A 23160-nucleotide genomic window follows, 5' to 3' on the forward strand; every position below is an offset into this window, starting at 1 on the left:
GACAGAGATAACAATGCATCATTCCACACTGTTCTCATCATTGCCCTGATATTTCATCCCATTGAAGCCCTCCACCCAACACTCCCAAGCCTTCACCGGGTACAGACAGCTCAAGCTTGAGCAAGGATTTCATGGAGAATATAATCAGTGGGCCCCAAGATATTCATTTTGCATGAAAACTATCAGTTCTGCACATTGCAGGATGATTCGGAGAAAATGTATCCATTTTAGCAGAATGTGAGTTTAACGTCAGGTTCGCTGAGAGTTGCAGGCCTGTCTAGGGCACTGGTCATATTTTAGGGAGGAATGAGGTCTATACCGTTTAAAAGCGTTTTGAATCAGGAAAATATGGTCCATATTTGTAGTATTATGTATATCATGCATTTGGACAGGGTGGATCAGAACCTGCTACAGCAAAGATTTATTCCTAAATGTAGTTGCTTATGCTTGTCACTGATCGCCACCTGAACAAGATTATGTTTGTCGTGAGGCTGAGTGAGATTGTGGTGCACTACACTGAAACATGAGTTTTGGTAGAGTAAACATGCACAGGCCGTCCTAAATGGGTATTACCTTCCCTTGCATACCCCCGTTTGTTGCTCCTGTTGACGTGTGATCGCACAGGTCTGTGCATGTTCCTCACCACTGTTTCAGCCTGGGTGGCTATTCTTACTCTGGTGGAGGTGGTGCTACAGGGTTTTACAATAAGACAGAACGCGGCAATGGAGTAGCCCTCAGTGTTCACCCTCCTGAATAGTGCCAATTGATCATTCCATCAGTGTGGGTGACACACCGAGGAGCTCACAGGGAAACAGTAGCTTGACAGTTTCAAGAACATCAAATCTCTAGCGCCCTCTGCTGATAGCAGGTCTCCAACAGGTGCCCCAGGTAAATGCTGGACAAAGAAGCTTCGTGAGTGATTTTAATCAAAGATTGCTACTGATCACCTTTGATTCACTTCAGAATTTGCAATTATGCGCTACCCAATTTCCCCCTCATTCCTTCTTTGGCAACCCATCTTCCAGTACAACAACTTTGCCTAGTTGTGTTGTAATGTGTTTTCTTTAATTAATTGTGTTATTTTCTTCAGGAGTTTGACACCGTCGACCACCTGCGCCAGACTGGCTTGTTCTCAGTGTGCACCTGAAAGGTGTAAAGTCAGGTGCACATGTACTTCTAGTGGACATCTGCATAGGGTAGAGACAAGTGTACACGGACTTCTGGAGGACACTTGCATTGGGTGGAGACAAGTGCACATGGACTTCTAGAGAGCACCTGCAAGGGGTGGAGACAAGTGCTCATGGACTTCTAGAGAGCACCTGCAAGGGGTGGAGACAAGTGCTCATGGCCTTCTAGTGGGCTCCTGCATGGGTTTGACCACAGTGGTCTCCTATTTGGGGCCAAGTCTGCTGGTGAGGAGTCTCACATGGAAGTCAAGGGAGAACTTCTGGTGTTTATCATGCACTTAATTTACACTCGGTTATCAGCAATTGGTGCTTGTTTTCCAGTAAAGGCGGTAAACATCAGTCAAAAGTATGAAACCCGCAGGCACACCACGTCATCCCTGGTGCTCCCACAAGCTGGGCCTTGACTGAGCTCCTACCTGTCATAGTCCCCGTTGCACAAGGCTCGCACGGGGATGCAGAAGGACTGCCAGACTGGGTTCAGTGTGTTCTTCACCACTTCTGTTTTGTGACAGATTGTAAACCTTGAAAAAACAAATATCCATCATAAAACAAACATGGCTAATTTTCAAACATAAATCAACAGCATCGATCAACAAACAAGGCATTACCATAGCAGGCTCAAACGTGGGGGATAAAAAGAAACATATAGTCTGACAAGAGGCATGGGCTGCCAGGTGTCTCCAGTCTGCCCATCCCCTGCCTGCACTTCTCACACAGCCCAGCCTGGTCCCCAGCTTCCCCCTACCTTTGAGTGTAGAAACAATGTGGGAGAAAGTGAAAAAACTGGTATTCTAAGAAAGAGGGCTGATATAAGATTGTCATTGTCATCGTATAGGTTTGGGCTGGACTAATTATTCCACAAAGAAGGGCATGAGGTAAGTGAAAGGAGTATGATATTATGCCTGCTGCTTCTCATCACCGAAGGGTGGTCTTGCACAGTGGCGGCCGGCACAGATAAGCGTGGTGAGGCGGCGGGGCGCAGCAGGGGGGAAGCCGACAGACAGAATATGTATTATTTATTTAATTAAACCTATTCTGTCATCGGTCAGCTTCCCCCCTGCCCCGCCCGCCTCACCGTGCTTACCTGTGCAGGCCGCCGCTGGTCTTGTAAGGTCTCACAACCGGCCTAGATCCTCAGGAGACTTGAATCTTTGTCTCAGGGTGTCTCTCCTCTCAGGGAGATCCACTGTTGTGCGTGCTTATTTTGAACTTGATACTTTGTGGCAGTGAGCTATACTGAAGCTGGCATGAAGCAGATTGTGCTGACAGACTCAACCAGTGTGGAATGTGATTACTCTGAGGCTACCAGGGGTTGGGCTGCATTGACTCAGATGCTGGCAGTACGAGGTGTGAGTATTAGGATAATGATAAAGGTACAGTGTGTTTAACCAGTACTGTGTGGGAGCTGTGTATGTGGAATCTGTCAAAGTGTAGGGTCTGCTTATTTGGAGGAAACACTGTGGTATCTGCTATTCGGAAATTGGCACAGTTTAGGGATTAATATTGAAAGATGATTACAGTGTGGGATCTGCTTATTCAGAAGTTGTCACTAAGTGGGATTGGATATTCAGAGTGGCACAGTGTTAGATTTGCCTATTTGGCAGCTTGCATGCTTATTCAGGCTTTCGGTGAGGATTTGTATATTCAGAGGCCAGCACAGTGTGGTTTCTGATTATTTGGAGGCTGCCATAGAGTGATTGCTGCTTATTCATGGGATGCATAGTGTGGTTTGTGATTATTCACAGACTGGCATGTGTGGGATCTGCTTGCTTCTTTGTGATCTCTTTATTCAGAGGTTGGAACAGTGCGAGACCTGTTTATTCACAGGCTGCCTCGGTGTGGTTTCTGAGTATGAGTATACTGCCTCAGTGTTGTTTCTGAGTAGGAGTACACTGCCTTAGTGTGGTTTCTCAGTATGAGTGAGCTGCCTCTGTGTGGTGTCTGAGTATTCAATGTTCTGCCTCAGTGTGGTTTCTGATTATTCATAGTCTACCTCAGTGTGGTTTCTGAGCATTCGTAGACTGCCTCAGTGTGGTTTCCGTGTATTCATAGTCTGCCTAAGTGCAGTTTCTCAGTATTCGTAGGTTGCCTCGGTGTCGTTTCTCAGTTTTCTAAGGATGCCTCAGCGTGGTTTCTGATTAATCGTAGGCTACCTCAATGTGGTTTCTAAGCATTCATAGACAGCCTCAGTGTGGTTTCCGAGTATTCATAGTCTGTCTCAGTGTGGTTTCAGAGTATTCGTAGGCTGCCTCAGTGTGGTTTTCGAGTATTCGTAGGGGGCCTTAGCGTGTGCTCTGATTATTCGTAGGCTGCCTCAGTGTGGTTTCTGAGTATTCGTAGGCTGCTTCAGTGTGGTTTCTGAGTATTCGTGAGCTGCCTCAGTGTGAGTTCTGAGTATTCGTAGGCTACTTCAGTGTGGTTTCTGAGCAGTCGCAGGCTGCCTCAGTGTGGTTTCCGAGTATTCGTGGGCTGCCTCAGCTCGATTTTTGAGTATTTGTAGCCTACTTCAGTGTGGTTTCTGAGTTGTTGTTGGCTACCTCAGTGTGTTTTTCGAGTATTCGTGAGCTACCTCAGTGTGGTTTTCGAGTATTCGTGAGCTACCTCTGTGTGGTTTTCGAGTATTCGTGAGCTGCCTCAGTGTGATTTCTGAGTATTCGTAGGCTACTTCAGTGTGGTTTCTGAGCAGTCGTAGGCTACCTCAGTGTGGTTTTTGAGTATTCGTAGGCTGCCTCATGGTATTTTCTGATTATTCGTAGGCTGCCTCAGTGTGGTTTTTGAGTATTCGTAGGCTGCCTCATGGTATTTTCTGATTATTCGTAGGCTGCCTCAGTGTGGTTTCTGAGTATTCATAGGCTACCTCAGTGTGGTTTCTGATTATACAGAGGCTGGTTGAGTGAGATTTCAGAATGTTCATCGGCTAGGGCCTACACAAAAAAAGACTTGCTTGTAACTGTGTCAGCTTGGAAGAAAGACTGTTAACCTTTCAGTGACAGTATGACGGCCTCTCTTTGGCCCTCATTAAAAACCATGGTGTTTGGTAATCAACAATTACAATAACTACCTAATTTCACGTTTTGGGGGGGTTAGCATGCAGATTTGGATGCTTGCTGCACCAAAACCTGCATATGCCGGTACTTATCAGGTATTTTTTCCTGATAAACATTAGCAGGTTTGACCAGGCGATATAATTCTGTTATTTGTGGTTTCTCTCGTGAGTGCCACTGTCTTTTTTTACAATGAACTAAACTTGAGCAATACAGTACTGCTAATGTGAAAACACAGTCTCCTTAACACATAGAGTACCATGTACATTATCAGGAGGCAGGCTCTATTTTATGAGACACTTCCTGAGGCCGCATCATGATGCCCGTCTGCACTATCCCGGCGCAGTAGGGGGTCTGTGTACTTCTTTGAGCTTCTTCAACGCATATATTATCTCGAAGTATCTCCGAGTTAGTGCATGGTATTTCTGACAATAGAGCTCGGAAACAAAATGGGCAATTACTGCCCTGTGTTTCATTACTCTGCTGTCAACAAAACGTGCATTAACCAGGATATATTTGAGTTAATGTAAGTGTTTAGGATGCCAAAAAGAAGGGCACATATTCCTTCTGCGCTGGCACTGTACAAAAACAGAAACCTTGATAGCGCCCCGCATAAAGGGAAGACCTGTTTAACGGGTTTAGCTTGCAATCTGGAACCCTGCGCCCCTTTTTTAGGTCTCACCTGCGCCAGCGCATGCGCTGCTCTGGCGAGACATTTAGTGAGTGGGATTTAAAAAGCCGAGCACAGCTTTTTGTGTGGCCTAGAGCGTGCGGTTATGCGCACAGTTACGAGCAGAGGCACCATCTGGCTTTCCTCTCTCGACATAAAGAGCAAACAGCGGCTGCTTAGCACGCGCACGCGTGCACTCCCCTCACCCCTCCCACTTGTTTACTTCTTCAAGCCTCAAGGCTCAAGCCCACCCAGCTGCAAGAGTTCTCTCCTGTGTGTGCGCGCGTGCACTCCCCCAACCCCTCCCACTTGTTTACTTCTTCAGTGAGAACTCTGAGGTCAGAGTTGGTCTGTTTCTGCCAGAGTGCAATTATGCCTCTCAGCATCAGCGTCAGCTTACATCACAGCCCCAGGTTGTCTCTCAATGTAAGGTCCTATCAGCGTCCTGGGATGTCTCTAAGTACAGAGTGTGTCAGAGCACCCACATGTCTCTACGTCAGTAAGTCTCACCGGGGGTGTCGTTCGGCGTTTTCCCGATGCTCTCCTCTGCTGTGCCCTTTTCAAGAGCGTCTCTCCTCGTTTCGCAGTGTAATCTCCTGGTGTCAGGACTCGAGTAGTGTCTCCACTAACAACTGATGCCCTGGCTGACTCTCTCCTTGTGATGTGTCATAAGCCTCTGTCTCGTCCCTGGCCGTCTCTCTGTAGTGGTCGTTTGCCTCTCCGGTGCTGTTGTCTTTTTTATCGTTTCTGCATCCCTGGCTGTCTCGCTCCTTTCGGGTATATATATGCTCTCCGTCTTTCCTCCTTCTGTCTCTTCTTCTGCTGCCCCGTCTCTCTCTCTCTTCTTTGTTTACCAGTATCAGAACAGTCTATTCCGAAAGGGTTCTGTTGCCTCTCTTCTTTCCTGGGTATCCTCATCTTCCTCCGAGGGTGTCTCTTTCGTAATCATTCGCTATTACCGTACATCTGTAGCCAGGGTACCTCTTTCCTTCTGGCCAGATGTCTCTTGATGTCTGGGTTCACGGCGTCTCATTTGCTATCCTTTTAAGCCCCACCTGGAGTTCTATTTCCTTTGAAGCAGCTACCCTCCAGCTGTCTCGCGTTGTAACCCAAACCCGTTCTTCCAAAATTGCTGATGGGTTGACCTACTTGCGTCCATTGCGCTCTCACTGCCGCTCTGAACCCCTTGTGATCCTGGCCCTCCATCTCTTCTGCGATGGCTGTTGTCCGGGCTGTCTCTGGTCTGCCTGTGATCTGCTTCTGCAATGGCTGCTGCCCTCCCTCCCAGTGTCTCTGAAACCCTACAGCGCAACCGCTGCCTGTCGTACCCTCTGTGTCCTGCAGGGGTCTCTCTCCGCTCTTACGTTGCCCTTGGGCCTCTTGCTTTCTTATGAGGAGGGATAAGAAGGAGGCGTTTGCCCCACTCTCTCTTTGCCCATGACAGTCATGCTCCCCGTGACAGCCCCTCCTTTGGCGAGTGGCCAACCCTGCGTACAACATGAACCCTCTGTTAAAACTGCATAGAGACAAAGTATCTCCATTCTGTCTATGAACCGTTACCCCATGCTGGTTTTTTAGCAAGTAGTGCGATGCATTATGGGGCATGTCATTCCACTTTTTCTATTAACTATGGCCCAAAGTTACAGCAGACAATGTGCTCTTAGGAAAACAAAAAAAAAAAAAAACTTAGTGGGACACACAGGATGGGTCCACCTAATAGCCAGTGCTTAGTTTGAGCCGGTGGTCTCCGGTGCACAGCACAAGCACTTGATCATCAACACCGGTGCTGTTAAGGACACATTCGTTAATTGGGAGATTAATTGTTTTGCCCAGAATCACAGGTTGTTGAGGCGACACCGAGACTGGAATCCGGTTCAGCAGCTTCGAAGTAGGCAGCTCTGACCATTACGCCAACTGGGTCCTGTTAAGGGCTAATAGAATGTTGTTGCGCTACTTACAGTGAGCCTTCACGGTGGCCCATATTTACGTGCATTTAGCTTGATATGGTGAATTTTAATTCTTCCTTCTTTATGGCCCATAATTAACGCATATTGATTTCACTTCCTCAATCATTAGTGGACCTACTTATTGTGAAGCGATTTCTACATGCAGTGATTCTCACATGGGGCTTCTTTACTTGTAGAATTCACTATCCCTTAGTGGATCCTCTGAGCAACTACCTGGGTGGCTCATCCCTGGCACCCTTAATTTTTGCGTACTTCCTACCTCTGGGTGAGACCCTATGCCATTTCCTGGACTCGTACACACACGTGCTTCCTCCACCCTCTCTCTCTCTTCCTCCACCCTCTCTCTCTCTCTCCCTTCCTCCACCCTCTCTCTCTCTACCTCTCTCTCTACCTCTCTTCCTCCAGCCTCCCTCTCTCTACCTCTCTCTCTACCTCTCTTCCTCCACCCTCCCTCTCTCTACCTCTCTCCCTCACTCTCCCTCACTCTACCTCTCCCTCACTCTCCCTCACTCTACCTCTCCCTCACTCTACCTCTCCCTCACTCTACCTCTCCCTCACTCTCCCTCTCCCTCACTCTACCTCTCCCTCACTCTACCTCTCCCTCACTCTACCTCTCCCTCACTCTCCCTCACTCACTCTCCCTCTCCCTCACTCTCCCTCACTCTACCTCTCCCTCACTCTCCCGCTCACTCACTCTACCTCTCCCTCACTCTACCTCTCTGTCTCTCTACCTCTCTGTCTCTCTTCCTCTACCTCTCTGTCTCTCTCCCTCTACCTCTCTCTCTACCTCTCCACCTCTACCTCTCCACCTCTACCTACCTCTCCACCTCTCTCCACCTCTCTCCACCTCTCTCCACCTCTCTCCACCTCTCTCCACCTCTCCACCTCTCCACGTCTCCACCTCTCCACGTCTCCACCTCCCACCTCGACCTCTCTCTCTACCTCTCTCTCTCTACGGGGCATATCAGCAAGGGCCGGAGATAATTATCGCTAAGCGCGCTTAGCGCAAGGATAATTATCGCCGGCTATCACTGGATTTTATCACCTAGATAGCGCGCTATCAGCGACGCTTATCTCCAAAGAGATAAAATTCCAAGCACAAGCTGCTAAATGTGCCATTATCGCTGGAAATCCAGTGATAATCGCACAACGTTTGGCGATAGCTTGATGATAGGGCAGGGCAGACTTAGCCATTATATCCACCTTCCATTGGATATAATGGCTAAGTCAGTCTGAAAGCAGGCATAAGGAAAGTAGAGATAACCGCGGTTAGTGCTACTTTTCTTATCGCTATGTAGGTTAGCGAGCAGCTTGCTGTTAGGAGAAATGTCTGTTAGCGACATTTCTCACGTTCTTTTGGGGAGGAACGCCCACTTTGCATCTCATTAGCGATGCAAAGCTGGGCGTTGAGGAAACAGGCGCAAAGGCGTTGAAACACACGCTAGCGTGTCTTTGCTGATAGGGCGATAAAATTATCACCGCTTTTCGCCCGAAAACGGACGCTAAAGCGGCGATAAGTTTATCACGGGGCGTTGATGATATGCCCCTACCTCTCTCTACCTCTCTCTCTACCTCTCTCTCTCTACCTCTCTACACCTCTCTCTCTACACCTCTCCCTACACACCTCTCCCTACACACCTCTCCCTACACACCTCTCCCTACACACCTCTCTCTCTCTCTCTCTCTCTCTCTCTACACACCTCTCTCTCTCTCTACACACCTCTCTCTCTCTCTACCTCTAAGTGGCAGCCGGAGCCTGATAGCACTGCTTGTCCTTTAAAAAAATAAAAAACAAGCATTGGCATAGCCAATAGGTCTCGCCTTTGGGACCTTATAAGTGTTTAGCCATGCAACAGTGGATGTTGTTGCACCAAAGATATTGTGCTGCATAACTAAATACTTATAAGGTCCCAAAGGCGAGACCTATTGGCTATGCCAATGCTTGTTTATGTTCTTACCCATGCCTCCTTGGCACAGGGTGCCTGTATACAGTGCTGACTTGCTGCTTTAGAATATCTATACTATCTATACTTTGACGGCACCTCTACTCAGAGCTACCGCATGCTAATTGTTTGATTGACAGGTACCAGTAAAACAGATCCAATATTGAAAAAGTCGTTATAGGGTCAAGTTTACTTCCGTAATGCACTAAGGATACTATTGCACTACTGCATTTTCCATAATTTGTGTTTCCCTGCTATGTAGTTCATGTCACGCTAGTACATTGTATCTGCTGTCAGGTCCTGCCCGGCATGCCGGCTAAAGCATCAACTGCTATGTGTCTCAGACCTACATCTTAGCAGGCACGGAGTGATTATGTGGAGGTCAACGCACTATAGCTGGTGTGTTTTTGGAGGGTGGGAAACAGTTGGCTGTGCTTATTGCATGGTTGAAAAGTGTTTGCCTATTTTGCTAGTGACACTTAGTGAATATGGGTTATATCTAATGGGAGCACCATTTCGGTTCGTTTATACTGAAGCTATGACTCTGAGATTAACAATATTGAAGGTGTTTCTTTTGGGTCTGGGATAGATATTATAGGTGCCCATTTATTTTATTCTTAGGTACACAACACACTTTGAAAGTGGCTTCTCTTGACAATTACTTGGCACTGAGTGATGAGTCCAGGCAGCTGGGCAAGGCATAAATTACTGTCTAGTACTATTTTCATCTTGATGTGAAGGAGGAATTAAAAAAAATATTTTCCTGTGTTCAGCTGATTGGTTCTTGTCCACGTAATTTCTTAGGTTCTTTTGGTGTGTATATCTTTCGCTTTTTCCAAGTCTTTTTCCTGTAACCCCATTAACCACACTTTTTATCGCTTCAACTTTGTTTCTCTATCTGCCACTTCTTCATAAGTTCTTCTAGCCTTGGCTCCTTTATTGTCATATTAACAAAATATCTTCCATCTCACCCCTAAGTTCTCTGTCCCATGTTGCTCCCTTGCTTCTTTTGTCACTTTTCATAGTGTCACTTATGTTTTTTCCTTCTTTCACGTATGCCTGCCCATCTTCTCCTCTACAGTTCTTCTCAGCCCAGCTTCCATTTCAGTTCTATCCCTGTTCATTGTCTCTCCATCATAGTTAGTTCACTGCCCTGTTCAATTGGCATCTCTTTCTTATATTCAGTAATACTGCTCTCCTCTCCCTTTGCACTGCCTTTCTCCGCCTGATCCACATTCCCTCTTTCTATAAAACGTTTGTCTTTCTATTTCTCCCTTCATCTCTTTATAAGATCTCTAGTCTTTTTGCTTGCCCCTTTCTCCACGTATCATAGAGGGCTCCAGGACTTTCTGAAGTTAACCTACTTACGTTCCGTCTTCATTGCTTCTGTAGAACACCATGAAAGGATCCGACTTCCCAAAGAAATCTTTCTTGTCCAGCTTGTTGGCACAGAACTGCATGGTTGCAACATCCTGGGGATTTAAAAAGAAACCAGCGGTATGAGAAAGTCAGACATGGTCCGCACAGGTCTAAGAATCTAGGAACAAAGAGTCAAAAATAAACGTAAAAGGAGAGAGGAGATTTAGACCTGCAATGAAAGAGGGCATGAGGGTGTGTAAAGCTGAGTTCCAGCATTAGCATACGAGATATGGGAGAAGCGATCAGACACATGGACTGGTCTGAGAACGTGTGGACAAGTAGACAATCACCCTACCTGGAATGCTGACGTTAACTTTTGGAGGGAGTACATCTGTCTCTATTCCCCAGCGAGGGTACCAACTGTCATTAGCATAGCACATTATGGGGGTTCTGCACTAGATGAAAACAAGCTTTGAAAACAACTATTGATTTGGTGTTGGCTGCTAGTCTTTTTGTTTTGTCTATGCCCGTTTTATTTTGTAACTTTTTTCCAAAAACTTTATTGTTAGAGAAGGTGAAGGACCCTCGTCAGTCAAAAAAAAAAAAAGAAAGTGGCTAAAAGCACAAATATATTTGGTCTCAAAAAGTACACGTGCCATTATAGTCACTGTCACAGAAGGGAAATTCTTTGTGTGTGGATTTGCACCCTGTAGAGGAAACAGCACCATCACTCATAGTAGGGAAACAGCCTTTACAACACATCATTCACATAGCACTGTTTTTGATAGCATCCTTTACCACTGAATACATTTGCCACACATTGCCTTTACCATGCAAGTCTTTACCACGCCACCATTACCATGCATGCCTTTACAACAAAATTGTAAGTATATATTAATATATTAGGTAAGTGAAACCATCTCTCTCTCCTGGCAAAAAGCAGATTACCGCTTCCACATAGCAGGAACAGACCTCCCAATGCAGGTAAGTTGTTATCCAACCTTTACCTTTTATTCAGGTATCATACTCCAATGAGTCAGTACAAAAGGCACCCGCCTTACGTCCTTGACGCGTTTTGACCGCTGACGTGCGGTCTAGATCACATGATGAACCTGTGATAATCTCCCTTTATATACCACCATGAACACAAACATGCACGTACACACAATGATCAAAATGGAAAACAGACTCATTACCACAAAGAAGTAGTTCAAACTGTAACATTAGCGTTAGAAAATAATGCTCATGCAATCCCCATGACATAAACATCGCTATAAATCATTACAGCATAAGAACGTTTAAAACTTGCTTTTCATTGGGTCAGTCAACAAAATATATATAATGGACAATGCCACGTTAGCTACATCAGAGCCGAATTGAAACACATTACCTAATGGTCAATGCTGGCTGGCACAGGTCATACACCATAATTGCACTGAATGAGAATACGAGAAGTTTAAATAGTCATGTTAAAATCAGATTCTAAAAGCATATGAACTACGTGGCTGTAGGTTTCTAAGATCACTGTTCGACCTGAACAAGAAGTGCTTAGTGTAATGCCAAAAAGTGTTGAATGCATACAATGCTATGTCAAAAGACACTGCAGTAAAAGTGCAAGGTGCAAATTAGTGCAAAAAAAAGTGCAATATCGAGTGTAGCCACAATCAGCTATAAAAGACAAATTTCATAGTGCACATATGCATATAACAGCAATATTTTCAAAAATACTGTCAATTACTTTGTCATACATTAAAGTGCTAGTGCTTAATGTTGAATCGGAAGGAACTCAATTTCATTGGGAGGACCATCATAAAAGAAATACTAATACTGATCCCCGTTGGAAAAAGGCCCTGATTGCAGTGGGGAGATCATTATTCTAACATATTAAAATGATACTCAGGGATGTGTGGGAGTTATACTATTACTTTATCAACTTGCATTGTGCCAGCTGTAACATGATGTTTGATCATTACAAAAAGTTGTGAAGATCTTCACTTGTGTTTAATCTATTCGGCATCTTAGTGTCGAGCTCAACTACAAAATCAGATTCCAGTTGCCTTAGTAGCTTTCTCTGTTGCCTCCCCAACTCAATGTAGGGATCGCTCCAATAACAAAATATTTTGGCTCCTTGATGTTATTTTGGTGTACTAGTTTGAAATGCCTAGCCACCGAGTAACTAGGGTCAGAGTTGATGATGGCTTTTAGATGTTGGAAATTCTGTTATATACTTGAAGTTTTGTGCTCCCCACGTATCTTAAACCGCAGGGACGCTTCAAATTGTACCCTGCATGATCTGTCCTGCATGTGTAGTGCCCCTTGATCCTGATGATCTTGTCACTGAATGCAGTTGTGTAGTTGGTTGTATTAACCGCAAACTTGCAAGCTCTACAAGAACTGCATTAAAAACAACAGTTTTAGGTGACAACCAATTGAGCACCGGGCTAACTTCTGACTAGTATGTCACGCATAGATGTTGCTAAATACATATATATTTATTATACCGCAGAGACGGTCGAAACGCATCACCTTAAGCCACAGTAAAAGCCATCTGGACTCGAACCTAAGCGTATTTGTGCCTGTTTCAAAAAGTGAACGGGTGCGTTGAAATATATATATATATATATATATTACCTACTGGCGGTCGCCAGTAGGTAGTTATAGTTAGGACCACGTTTCCATAGGAAAACCTCAACATTCTATTTTGAATAACTTTGGCGCCGGTTGACGAATCCTCGCGAATTTCTCAAAATAGGTGGGGCGCTACGCTCCGCTCCTACCCTGAAAGTCTCGGGGGGATCCGTCAAGCGGGGGCTGAGATAAAAGGGGGGTCCCAAAACGCGTTTTTCCCATGCATTTTTCCATAGGACCTTTAGAACGAGCTACAGCCCGAACGGCTGAACAGAATTACTCAAAATTTGGCAGAGAGGTAGTCCCTAGGTCAAGGAAGTGCCTTTTGTAGGTTTGGTGTAAATCTGTTCAGTAGATTCTGAGAAAATAGCCTTTAAATCAATATATATATCTGAGCCCGCTTACGGTACGCTTACCGTACGCTTACGGTAAGCGTACGGTGGCGTGCGCGAGCGCGATTCTGATTGGCTCTTAGATCTTAGTAAACATTCGAATCGGTCCAAACCAGGAAGCGGCGGCCGCCATTTTGTGTATTTCACTCTGAAAAAAAAGAGTGAAAACAAGGAAAGGGGGCAATGAGGAGAGTTACAGACCCCCAAACATTTGTAAGGGGGTCAAAGAAGGACAGAAAAGTACAAAAAAAACATTTATTGATTTTTAAAAAAATCACGGGGTACGCGTACGGTAAGCTTACGGTAAGCGTACGGTAAAAAAAAAAAAAAATACATAAATGAAAAGCAGATTTAAGAGTTTAGATATTAGGGAGCTCTAAAAAGAGCTGTTGTGTTTATGAAGTCATTTTTTAAGTGGTACCTACAAGTAAGTACCGATGCAGAGTCTAAGGTTCAAGAGGAAGACTCTGTTCCCTTCATCATTGAAGTGCACACCATCTCCTCTATAAATGTCTTGCATGTCATAACGCAAGTTGTTGTGGAAAATGGCACCCATACCATAGTCACGGAGGAAAGCAGAAACAGATTTGTTGACGTGCTTTCTTGCTTTGTCAATCTGTGGACAGAAATGATTGGACCAGTTCCATTTTTGCCTTTGGCATATGTTGGAAAACACAAAGGCAGTTTTAGGGAAAAGTGTAAACAGTTGTGCAAAGGTGTCCTTCATAAGCATTTCCAGACCTACCCCAGTCAAAGTGCCTAGGTCATTGCCACCACAGTGCACTATTATGAGGTCAGGGTGTTGGATTTGAATGAAGGATTTCACCAATGGCATCAATTGGTGCCACTTTAACCCTCTCTGACCAATCCATTTAATGTCTACATTTGGCAAAGCAAGGTCTCTCACCATACCTGTTTTCTCTGCAAACTTTTCACTCCAGAAGACATAGCTGTGCCCTACAATCCACACTGTGAACATCTTCAAAGGAGAACTGGATGCACTCAGGAGGTGTCTTTCAGTAGAATGGCAATATGAAAAGAAAGACAGTTTGGAAATGGAGGCATACATATTTTTTTCAAAACAAAAAGAACTGATTGGCTGTTTCATACCATTCTAGAATAAAAACTAGGCTGTATGTGTAAATTAATAGAAGCATGTTTTGTATTGGTAAAAAAAAATGTGTAACCAAAGAACAGTACTATGGATTTGCTGTTAGGTTTGAAAAGTCAAGCACTCTTGCTCTGTGGAATTGAAACATTGTTTGGCGAACTTCTGACCTAACTCAACACAGCAGTGTTCCATGAGCTGTTGCTATGGTAGCAGGCAGAAGTCAAGTTGGGGGAAGGGTACTAGGCAGAAGTCAAGTTGGGGGAAGGGTACTTTTGGAAAAGGGTTGGTTTTCAACCAATAGAAATGTGTGATTTCATTTGAAAAAAAGGGGGAAGCACTGAGATTTGAAACTTACAAGTATATGTGTGGAAAAATAGAGGGAAAGTTTGCCATTATCTGGTTCTGCTGAGAGGAGAGAGGTGAACACAACAGAGATCCTGGCTCTGATAATCTGCTGTTTGAGTGTCACATTTCTTTCACAACTAACTAATTTTAAAGGTGAGTTTACAGTTTTAGAGGGGATGTATGTGGTAACTTAAGAAAAGAATAATAGAAATGGAAATTGTTTTTGTTGTAGTTACACATGGTGGTTTCATAATGTGTCAGTCTGTAAAAGTGATTTTCACTTGCCCCGAAAAAAAAAAGAGCAGTAAGTGTGCTTTCAAATTGGCAAAGAAATTTCGTTTTGGGACTAATGTGAAAACATGACTCTGTGTGCAGAGAGGAATTATAGGCAGAGATTTATTGCGTATTGCTCTGGTGATTTCACAGTTGCATTAGATGGAAAGGGGGAGCGAATTTTTGGGGGAAGAAGCAGAGTCTTAGCACACACCCATGTGCTTGCCATGTATAGTCATGCACAGTATTTACAAGCGAGTGGGGTTTTCAGGTTTCAGTCTGTAATGCAAATACATTCAGCATCACTAAGGCTGGTTGCCCTTGCTGGAGTGTAGGCAGTCACCGAGAATACACATGGTGGTGGTCTGAAAAAACAGTTTGGACATGTGCATTTAAAAAAATGAAAAAAAGTGGTTTCATAATGTGTCAGTCTGTAAAAGTGATTTTCACTTGTAAAAAGTGATTTTCACTTGCCCCGAAAAAAAAAGAGCAGTAAGTGTGCTTTCAAATTGGCAAAGAAATTTCGTTTTGGGACTAATGTGAAAACATTACTCTGTGTGCAGAGAGGAATTATAGGCAGAGATTTATTGCGTATTGCTCTGGTGATTTCACAGTTGCATTAGATGGAAAGGGGGAGCCATTTTTTGGTGCAGAAGCAGACTCTTAGCACACACCCAGCTGCTTACCATGTGGAATCATGGACAGTATTCACAAGCGAGTGGGGTTTGAGGTTTCAGTCAGTAATGCAAATACATTCAGCATCACTAAGGCTGGTTGCCCTTGCTGGAGTGTAGGCAGTCACCCAGGTTACAAATGGTGCTGGTCTGAAAAATGTAAATATGTGTACTGTATTATAAAATGTTTTAAAAATATTAATACTTTTTTCTTTTTTTCCAGATAGATATAGAAAATTTTCGAAAACTACAAACATTTTTAAAACTATTTTTTAAAAAAACAAATGAATAAATATTTTTTCAGTAAGTATGGTAAGTCAATAATAATAATTGTAGTCTCTCAAGGACAATGTAATGTGATAAATGATTTTTAGTGTTTTAAAAAAAAAAAAAAAAAAAAGTACGCGCACCGTACGCGTACGGTAAAAAAAAATAAAAAAAAGTTTTTAAAAACATATGTAAAAAAAAGATGAAAGATAAGGTTGGCTCTTAAAAGAACCGTTGTGTTCATGCAGGGACAGAGGAAAGGAAGCATGGGAAAATTATTCAAAGCGACAAATGTGCTGATCTATTTTGTTGTTCACTAGGGAAACACTGGTCTCCCTATGGCAAATTAGATCTTTACAAAATGTGCAATGAATATCAACCTTCCGAAATCGTGGGTTCATTTCCAGAGGGCCAGCAAAAGGAGATTCTCCCCCCACAGATGAAGGGCTCACCTGACCTGCAGAAGAAGGAGTCAGCCCTGCAGATGATGGTTCAGGCTGAGCTACTGTGGATGTACTGGCTCGTCTTTCTGAAGAGTTACCTCCAAAAAGATGACCATGTGTCCTTCTGTGTACATCCTGGAGGTGTCTCTTCATGGTGTGATTCCCAAAGGAATACTTCCTGTTAGGATTACCTCTAGAAAGTACACGCTTACACAGCTTACAAGTCACTAAGGGTGCATTTACCTTTTGCTGGCCTTCAGGAAAAGTAAAATAATCCCATACATAAGAGGGCTTTTGTTTCCTCGATCTCTGCCTCAAGACAGTGCTGCTAGTGCTAGCCTCACTCTCAGAAGAGCTCTGCTGTTCTGCCATCGTATCCCAAAGACAAACCAGCTCCTTCTCCCAAGGGATCACAAGCAGAAATGAGGGGAATGGGTGTGGTGTAGGAGAGTTCTAGAACTGAAAGTAGTTTCAACCAATCAAAAGTTGTGTTTCATGATCACATGACCTACCGTACGCTTACGGTACGCTTACGGTACGCTTACGGCAAAAGTGCGCATGCGCGTAAAAAAGACACGCGCTTGCGCGCATGCGCATAACAGTCACTCCCGGCACTTCCGCGTAACGTGCGCGTGTAGCGTACACGCGTACGCGTCCCACGCGGAGTACGCGCGGCTACGCAAATTGCGTAACTATACGCAAGCAGCGTAGGAAAATTACGGACGTTGCGTAAACCGTACGCTTACCGTGAGCTTACGGTACGCGTACTAAAAAAAAATAAAAAAATAAAAAAATAAAAAAAATTAGCATTTAAAAAACCTTGCAAATTCACTGAAAAAACCATGGGTTTCACACACGTTATAGTTAGGAATTAGCATTTAAAAAACCTTAGAAATTCAGTGAAAAAACCATAGGTTTCACACATGTTATAGTTAGCTGGACATTTTACTCGTAAAAAACCAATGAAATTGCCCCGTTATAGTTAGTTCAGCTAACTATAACTCGCGCGCCCGCAATGCACTGCTGATGACGTCACATATTACATCACTCATGACATGGTCAGTGACATCACTCATGACATCACTGATGACATCTCAAATGACATCACTGATGATATCACTGATGACATCATCCTTGTGATAGAGTGGTAGACCTCCTCTCACCCTAATATAACCTTTGACACACACATTCAAAAATAGAGACTAACATTTTCAAAACAATGGACATACCAATACCAGTTACAACAACCTCTTCAGTAATTCTAAGATCCACATACACATCCACTCATTTACCAACAGTCCAATACAGTCACTCATACATGTACTCACTCATCATATGTACTCATACACCTATACATCCTGTTACACAATGCCACTCATGCATAGAGTTACTCACACACATAGTCACTCGTGCTAATAAAGAATCAAACATACATTTACTTGCATATACAGTTATACACACACCACCATACTTACTTCTACAGAAACTTACACATACTTAGTCTTTTAAACAATCACTTATAGAAACACATACTTATTCATACAGGAACTCTTCCAATCTCTCACCCTTGCATATACTCACATATATACACCAATAGTCACATATACTAGTTTTAAACATATGTAGTTACTCATAAAGACACTATTGAGACAGTCATTCACTCACTAACACACCCATACACACACTCATCCACCCATGCAGTCCTGCACACATGCTGTCTTCAACACACACAAACAGTGAGTCACTCATTCATGCACCTATGCACTACGTAATACCCCCCACCGAACCATGCAGACACTCAGACTGATACTCAAAAAACCAACTAATAACCTATATAGTCACCCATGTAGCTACTCACCAACCCATGCAGCCACTTATACACAAAGTGAGAGACTGATACAGATATATACATATTTAAACATTACTCACTAAGCCATGTATTCACTAAGATACACTTAATCAGTCAGTTAAACAATCAATTTTTCAAAAACAAATCATCCATTTAGACACTTATATACCCATTTATTCTTCCATCGACCTTGAGATATACATATATAAAACATATTTAATTTTCAGAAAAACACACATTCACTGGATGATGTCATCAGTGATGTCATCAGTGATGTCATTTGAGATGTCATCAGTGATGTCATGAGTGATGTCACTGACCATGTCATGAGTGATGTAATATGTGACGTCATCAGCAGTGCATTGCGGGCGCGCGAGTTATAGTTAGCTGAACTAACTATAACGGGGCAATTTCATTGGTTTTTTACGAGTAAAATGTCCAGCTAACTATAACATGTGTGAAACCTATGGTTTTTTCACTGAATTTCTAAGGTTTTTTAAATGCTAATTCCTAACTATAACGTGTGTGAAACCCATGGTTTTTTCAGTGAATATATATATATATATATATATATTCACAGAAAAAACCATAGGTTTCAGGCACGTTATAGTTAGGAATTAGCATTTAAAAAACCTCAGAAATTCACTGAAAAAACCATAGGTTTCAGGGGTGTTATAGTTAGCTGGACTTTTCACTTGTACAAAACCATTGAAATTCCCCCGTTATAGTTAGTTCAGATAACTATAACTCGCGCGCCCGCAATGCACTGCTGATGACGTCACATATTACATCACTCATGACATGGTCAGTGACATCACTCATGACATCACTGATGACATCTCAAATGACATCACTGATGACATCACTGATGACATCATCCAGTGAATGTGTGTGTTTCTGAAAATTAAATATGTTTTATATATGTATATCTCAAGGTCGATGGAAGAATAAATGGGTATATAAGTGTCTAAATGGATGATTTGTTTTTGAAAAATTGATTGTGTAACTGACTGATTAAGTGTTTCATAGTGAATACATGGCTTAGTGAGTAATGTTTAAATATGTAAATATCTGTATCAGTCTCTCACTTTGTGTATAAGTGGCTGCATGGGTTGGTGAGTAGCTACATGGGTGTTTATATAGGTTATTAGTTGGTTTTATGAGTATCAGTCTGAGTGTCTGCATGGTTCGGTGGGGGTATTACGTAGTGCATAGGTGCATGAATGAATGACTCACTCTTTGTATGTGTTGAAGACAGCATGTGTGCAGGACTCTATGGGTGGATGAGTGAGTGTATGGGTGTGTTAGTGAGTGAATGACTGTCTCAATAGTGTCTTTATGAGTAACTACATATGTTTTAAACTAGTATATGTGACTATTGGTGTATATAAGCGAGTATATGTGACAGTGAGAGATTGAAAGAGTTCCTATATGAATAAGTATGTGTTTCTATAAGTGATTGTTTAAAAGACTAAGTATGTGTAAGTTTCCGTAGAAGTAAGTGTGGTGGTGTGTGTATAACTGTATATGCAAGTAAATGTATGTTTGATTCTTTATTAGCATGAGTGACTATGTGTGTGAGTACCTCTATGGATGAGTGGCATTGTGTAACAGGATGTATAGGTGTATGAGTACATATGATGAGTGAGTACATGTATGAGTGACTGTATAGGACTGTTGGTGAATGAGTGGATGTGTATGTGGATCTTAGAATTACTGTATAGGTTGTTTTAACTGGTATTGGTATGTCCATTGTTTTTAAAATTTTAATTTCTATTTTTGAATGTGTGTATCAAAGGTTATATTAGGGGAAGAGGAGGTCTGCCACTCTATCACAAGGATGATGTCATCAGTGATGTCATCAGTGATGTCATTTGAGATGTCATCAGTGATGTCATGAGTGATGTCACTGACCATGTCATGAGTGATGTAATATGTGACGTCATCAGCAGTGCATTGCGGGCGCGCGAGTTATAGTTAGCTGAACTAACTATAAAGGGGGAATTTCAATGGTTTTGTACAAGTGAAAAGTCCAGCTAACTATAACACCCCTGAAACCTATGGTTTTTTCAGTGAATTTCTGAGGTTTTTTAAATGCTAATTCCTAACTATAACGTGCCTGAAACCTATGGTTTTTTCTGTGAATTTCAAAGGTTTTTTAAATGCTAATTTCTAACTATGCCTACAGAGATAGGACATGTGAAGAAAGAAGAAAAAATGCACAGAAAGAAACAAAAGAAGTGCAGAAAGAAGCAACAGAAGTCCTCAAATACGAAGATAAGTGCAGGAAGAAGGATAACGTGCAGAAAGAACAAAAAGAAGAGCAGAAAGAAGCCTTGTTGCAAAATCATCCTGTACCCTCAACTTTTTCAGACGGATACTGGTGGTAACTGAGTCTGACTAACCAGTCCTAGAGCCAGTGCTATGTTAAAAGACACTTAGAATACAGTGAAAACACCTACATACACTAGGGAACATTATGCGTTGGGGTCCCCCTGTGATTAGCATGACCTCCTCTGTAAGCCCCTAGTGTATAATAGGGCATGGGGATTAAAACTACCTCTTAAAACAGGCCACAGGGCGTTTTTGCACACGTTAACTCAGGCCTCGTCCCCTCCCTTCACCACTGTGTAAACACGCCCTGTGTCCATTTTTAGTTGGGAGATTAAGTTCATTTGAATCCTGAGGGTCCCTAGGGTCCAACTAGCCCACTAGGTACCTCCAGTAAGTGCCACAGAGCTGCGTTGCAGAGAGGTGTAAAAAGTGGCACGGCCTGGACCACCTCTCTGCAATGCAGCTCAGTGGCGCTTACTGGAAGCACTTGGTGGGCTAGTTAGCCCCCAGGGGCCCTCAGTATTGAAGGGAAATTATATCCCCAATTTAAAACGTGCCATAGTGCGTGTTTGCACACGTCACCTCAGGCCCCGTCCCCTCCCTTCACCACTGTGTAAACGCGCCCTGTGGCTGTTCTAAGTTGAGAGATTAAGTCCCCCTGAATCCTAAGGGTCCCTAGGGTCAAACTAGACCACTAGGTACCTCCAGTAAGCGCCACAGAGCTGCGTTGCAGAGAGGTGTAAAAAGGGGCTTGGCCTCAGAACACCTGGCTGCAGCGCAGCTCCCTGGCGCATACTGGAGATGCCTGTTGGGGGCGCGTTTGCAGAGTGCTGCACGGAGGGGGCATGGCCTCCGGCACGATGCCAGTCTTTTATTTATTTTAGTTTTTTAAGAAGGGGGGCTGTTTGGTTCCCCTTCTTATTCTAATTTATTGGCCCTGATGACCCCATCCCCCAGGGCCAGTCTCCTAATTATATTTTTTTGACTCCAATCCCCAGGGCCGGCCACTGTTTTTTATTATTTAAAAAAAATATATATTTATAGACACACCTAGGACATGCTGGACAAACCGTACGTACCTATCACCATGACGATTTGCGTGATATTCATTAAAAGGCGACTATGCATGCAATGAATCCACGTGGAATGTATTTACACCACTAGTGAAGCTCTGACATGTCTGATGCCCTACCGTGCCTAATCCTGGTAGACACCCTTGTCGTTTATTTATACAAACATGGGTAGCTATTGACGGGCACATTTAATACACATGCACACCAAGCCATTCAAAGGGGATTCGACAAAAATTAGACCAAAACTATGCAAGAAACCCCCCTCACGGTTAATAAAACACACATCCACTGCCGGATGTGTAATACTTTTTATTTTACTCTCTGGAAAGGGGACGAACATCACTTGAGAGTCACAGCGTGCTCCTGACAGAGCCCAATGCTGTGTTACACCCACCATTGCCTGCCGAGTGCCACACACCTCTGTGTTGTATTCCACTAGCTAGTGCATATGCTATGACACTCTCTAGCCCATGTGCACTGTAACACCACCCCGTGAATATGTCATGCCACACTTGTCTTCGCACGGGTTATATTGCCCCATCTAACGTGCCTTTCTCGATGCCTATGTTATAACGCACAGTGCTATGCCATACATATTACAATCTGGGATCCATATCTTTGTCACAGTGCATATGCAACGTTACACTCCCCAGCACATATTTTATATTACAACTTTAGAGACTAGTTAGGTTACACAACACTGCCCTGTGCATATTACACTCCAAGGCGCATATCGCATAGCACGCGCTAGTGCCTGTGCTATCTCGCGCTCTCCCATGAATCTGTCATTGCGCACAATGTATTGCATATTATATTTCACGCCCGGTTCATCTTATATCACACTTTTTGGTGCATAGTTTATACCATACACTATATCTAGTTTTCATTTTCAATCGTGCTCTCAGGACTATGTTCTATATAACACTGTGTTCACCTACCCTTTTCACGGGCATTACATTTTGCGATAGGGGGTGGAGGGTCAGGGGGTGTTTCTGCCAAGTGAGCCCGGAGTCACAGTCACAAACGTCCTCTTCTTCCTGAATAAAAGTGAGATTATGCTGCATACTTGTTCATATTTTAAGTAGTTCGCACAGACACAATGTTTTAAAAACAATAAAGTTCCTAATACCCGCCTTCTCTGAACAGTTAGCTTGCTGCCCCATCCCCTTCCTCCCTATCCTCTGTTGTGTGAATCCATGGACTAGCCTCCTCCCTCCTGCCATGCATGGTCTGATGTGCTGCCACTGCCCTCAATTTAGTATGATGTACCAGTCCACTCCTCCTGCCCTCCATTGCCCAATTCTATGCCCCATCATTGACCTCCTGCTTAAACTCTGTGCTTAGCTTGCTGCCCCTATTCTCCTTCCCCCTGCCCTCCGATGTCTTTGTGCATGCCCCTGCTCCATCCTTTTTGCCCACCATGTCCCATGGACCTGCCACTCCTATCTACTCTGAGTGTTCTGTTGAGCTGCCACTCCCCTCCCACCTGCCTAGCATTGTCAGATGACTGTAACCTGTCCCTGCCACCTCCACCCTGCCTGTCCACATGCCATGCCCCTATCCTCTTCCTCCTGTCCTACATGGTCCATTGTACTGCCACA

At 43.6% G+C, this 23160-nt stretch overlaps 1 protein-coding gene and 1 long non-coding RNA gene across 3 annotated transcripts in view; one reads left to right on the forward strand and one right to left on the reverse strand.

Moving 5' to 3' along the window:
- Positions 1 to 23160, reverse strand: part of LOC146870586 (copine-8-like) — a 1950277-nt gene that overhangs the window by 1261085 nt on the left and 666032 nt on the right. The window contains exons 5-6 of the mRNA XM_085643269.1: positions 10180 to 10283; positions 1604 to 1708 (exon numbers count right to left, since the gene is read on the reverse strand). Of these exons, the coding sequence (XP_085499395.1) occupies positions 1604 to 1708; positions 10180 to 10283 (209 nt within the window). The remainder of the gene's footprint in view (positions 1 to 1603; positions 1709 to 10179; positions 10284 to 23160) is intronic.
- Positions 1 to 23160, forward strand: part of LOC146870589 (uncharacterized) — a 449760-nt gene that overhangs the window by 207613 nt on the left and 218987 nt on the right. The gene's annotated exons all lie outside the window — the stretch shown is intronic.

The sequence above is a fragment of the Triturus cristatus genome, chromosome 1_1, assembly GCF_964204655.1.
Source record: "Triturus cristatus chromosome 1_1, aTriCri1.1, whole genome shotgun sequence".
Taxonomy (NCBI): domain Eukaryota; kingdom Metazoa; phylum Chordata; class Amphibia; order Caudata; family Salamandridae; genus Triturus; species Triturus cristatus.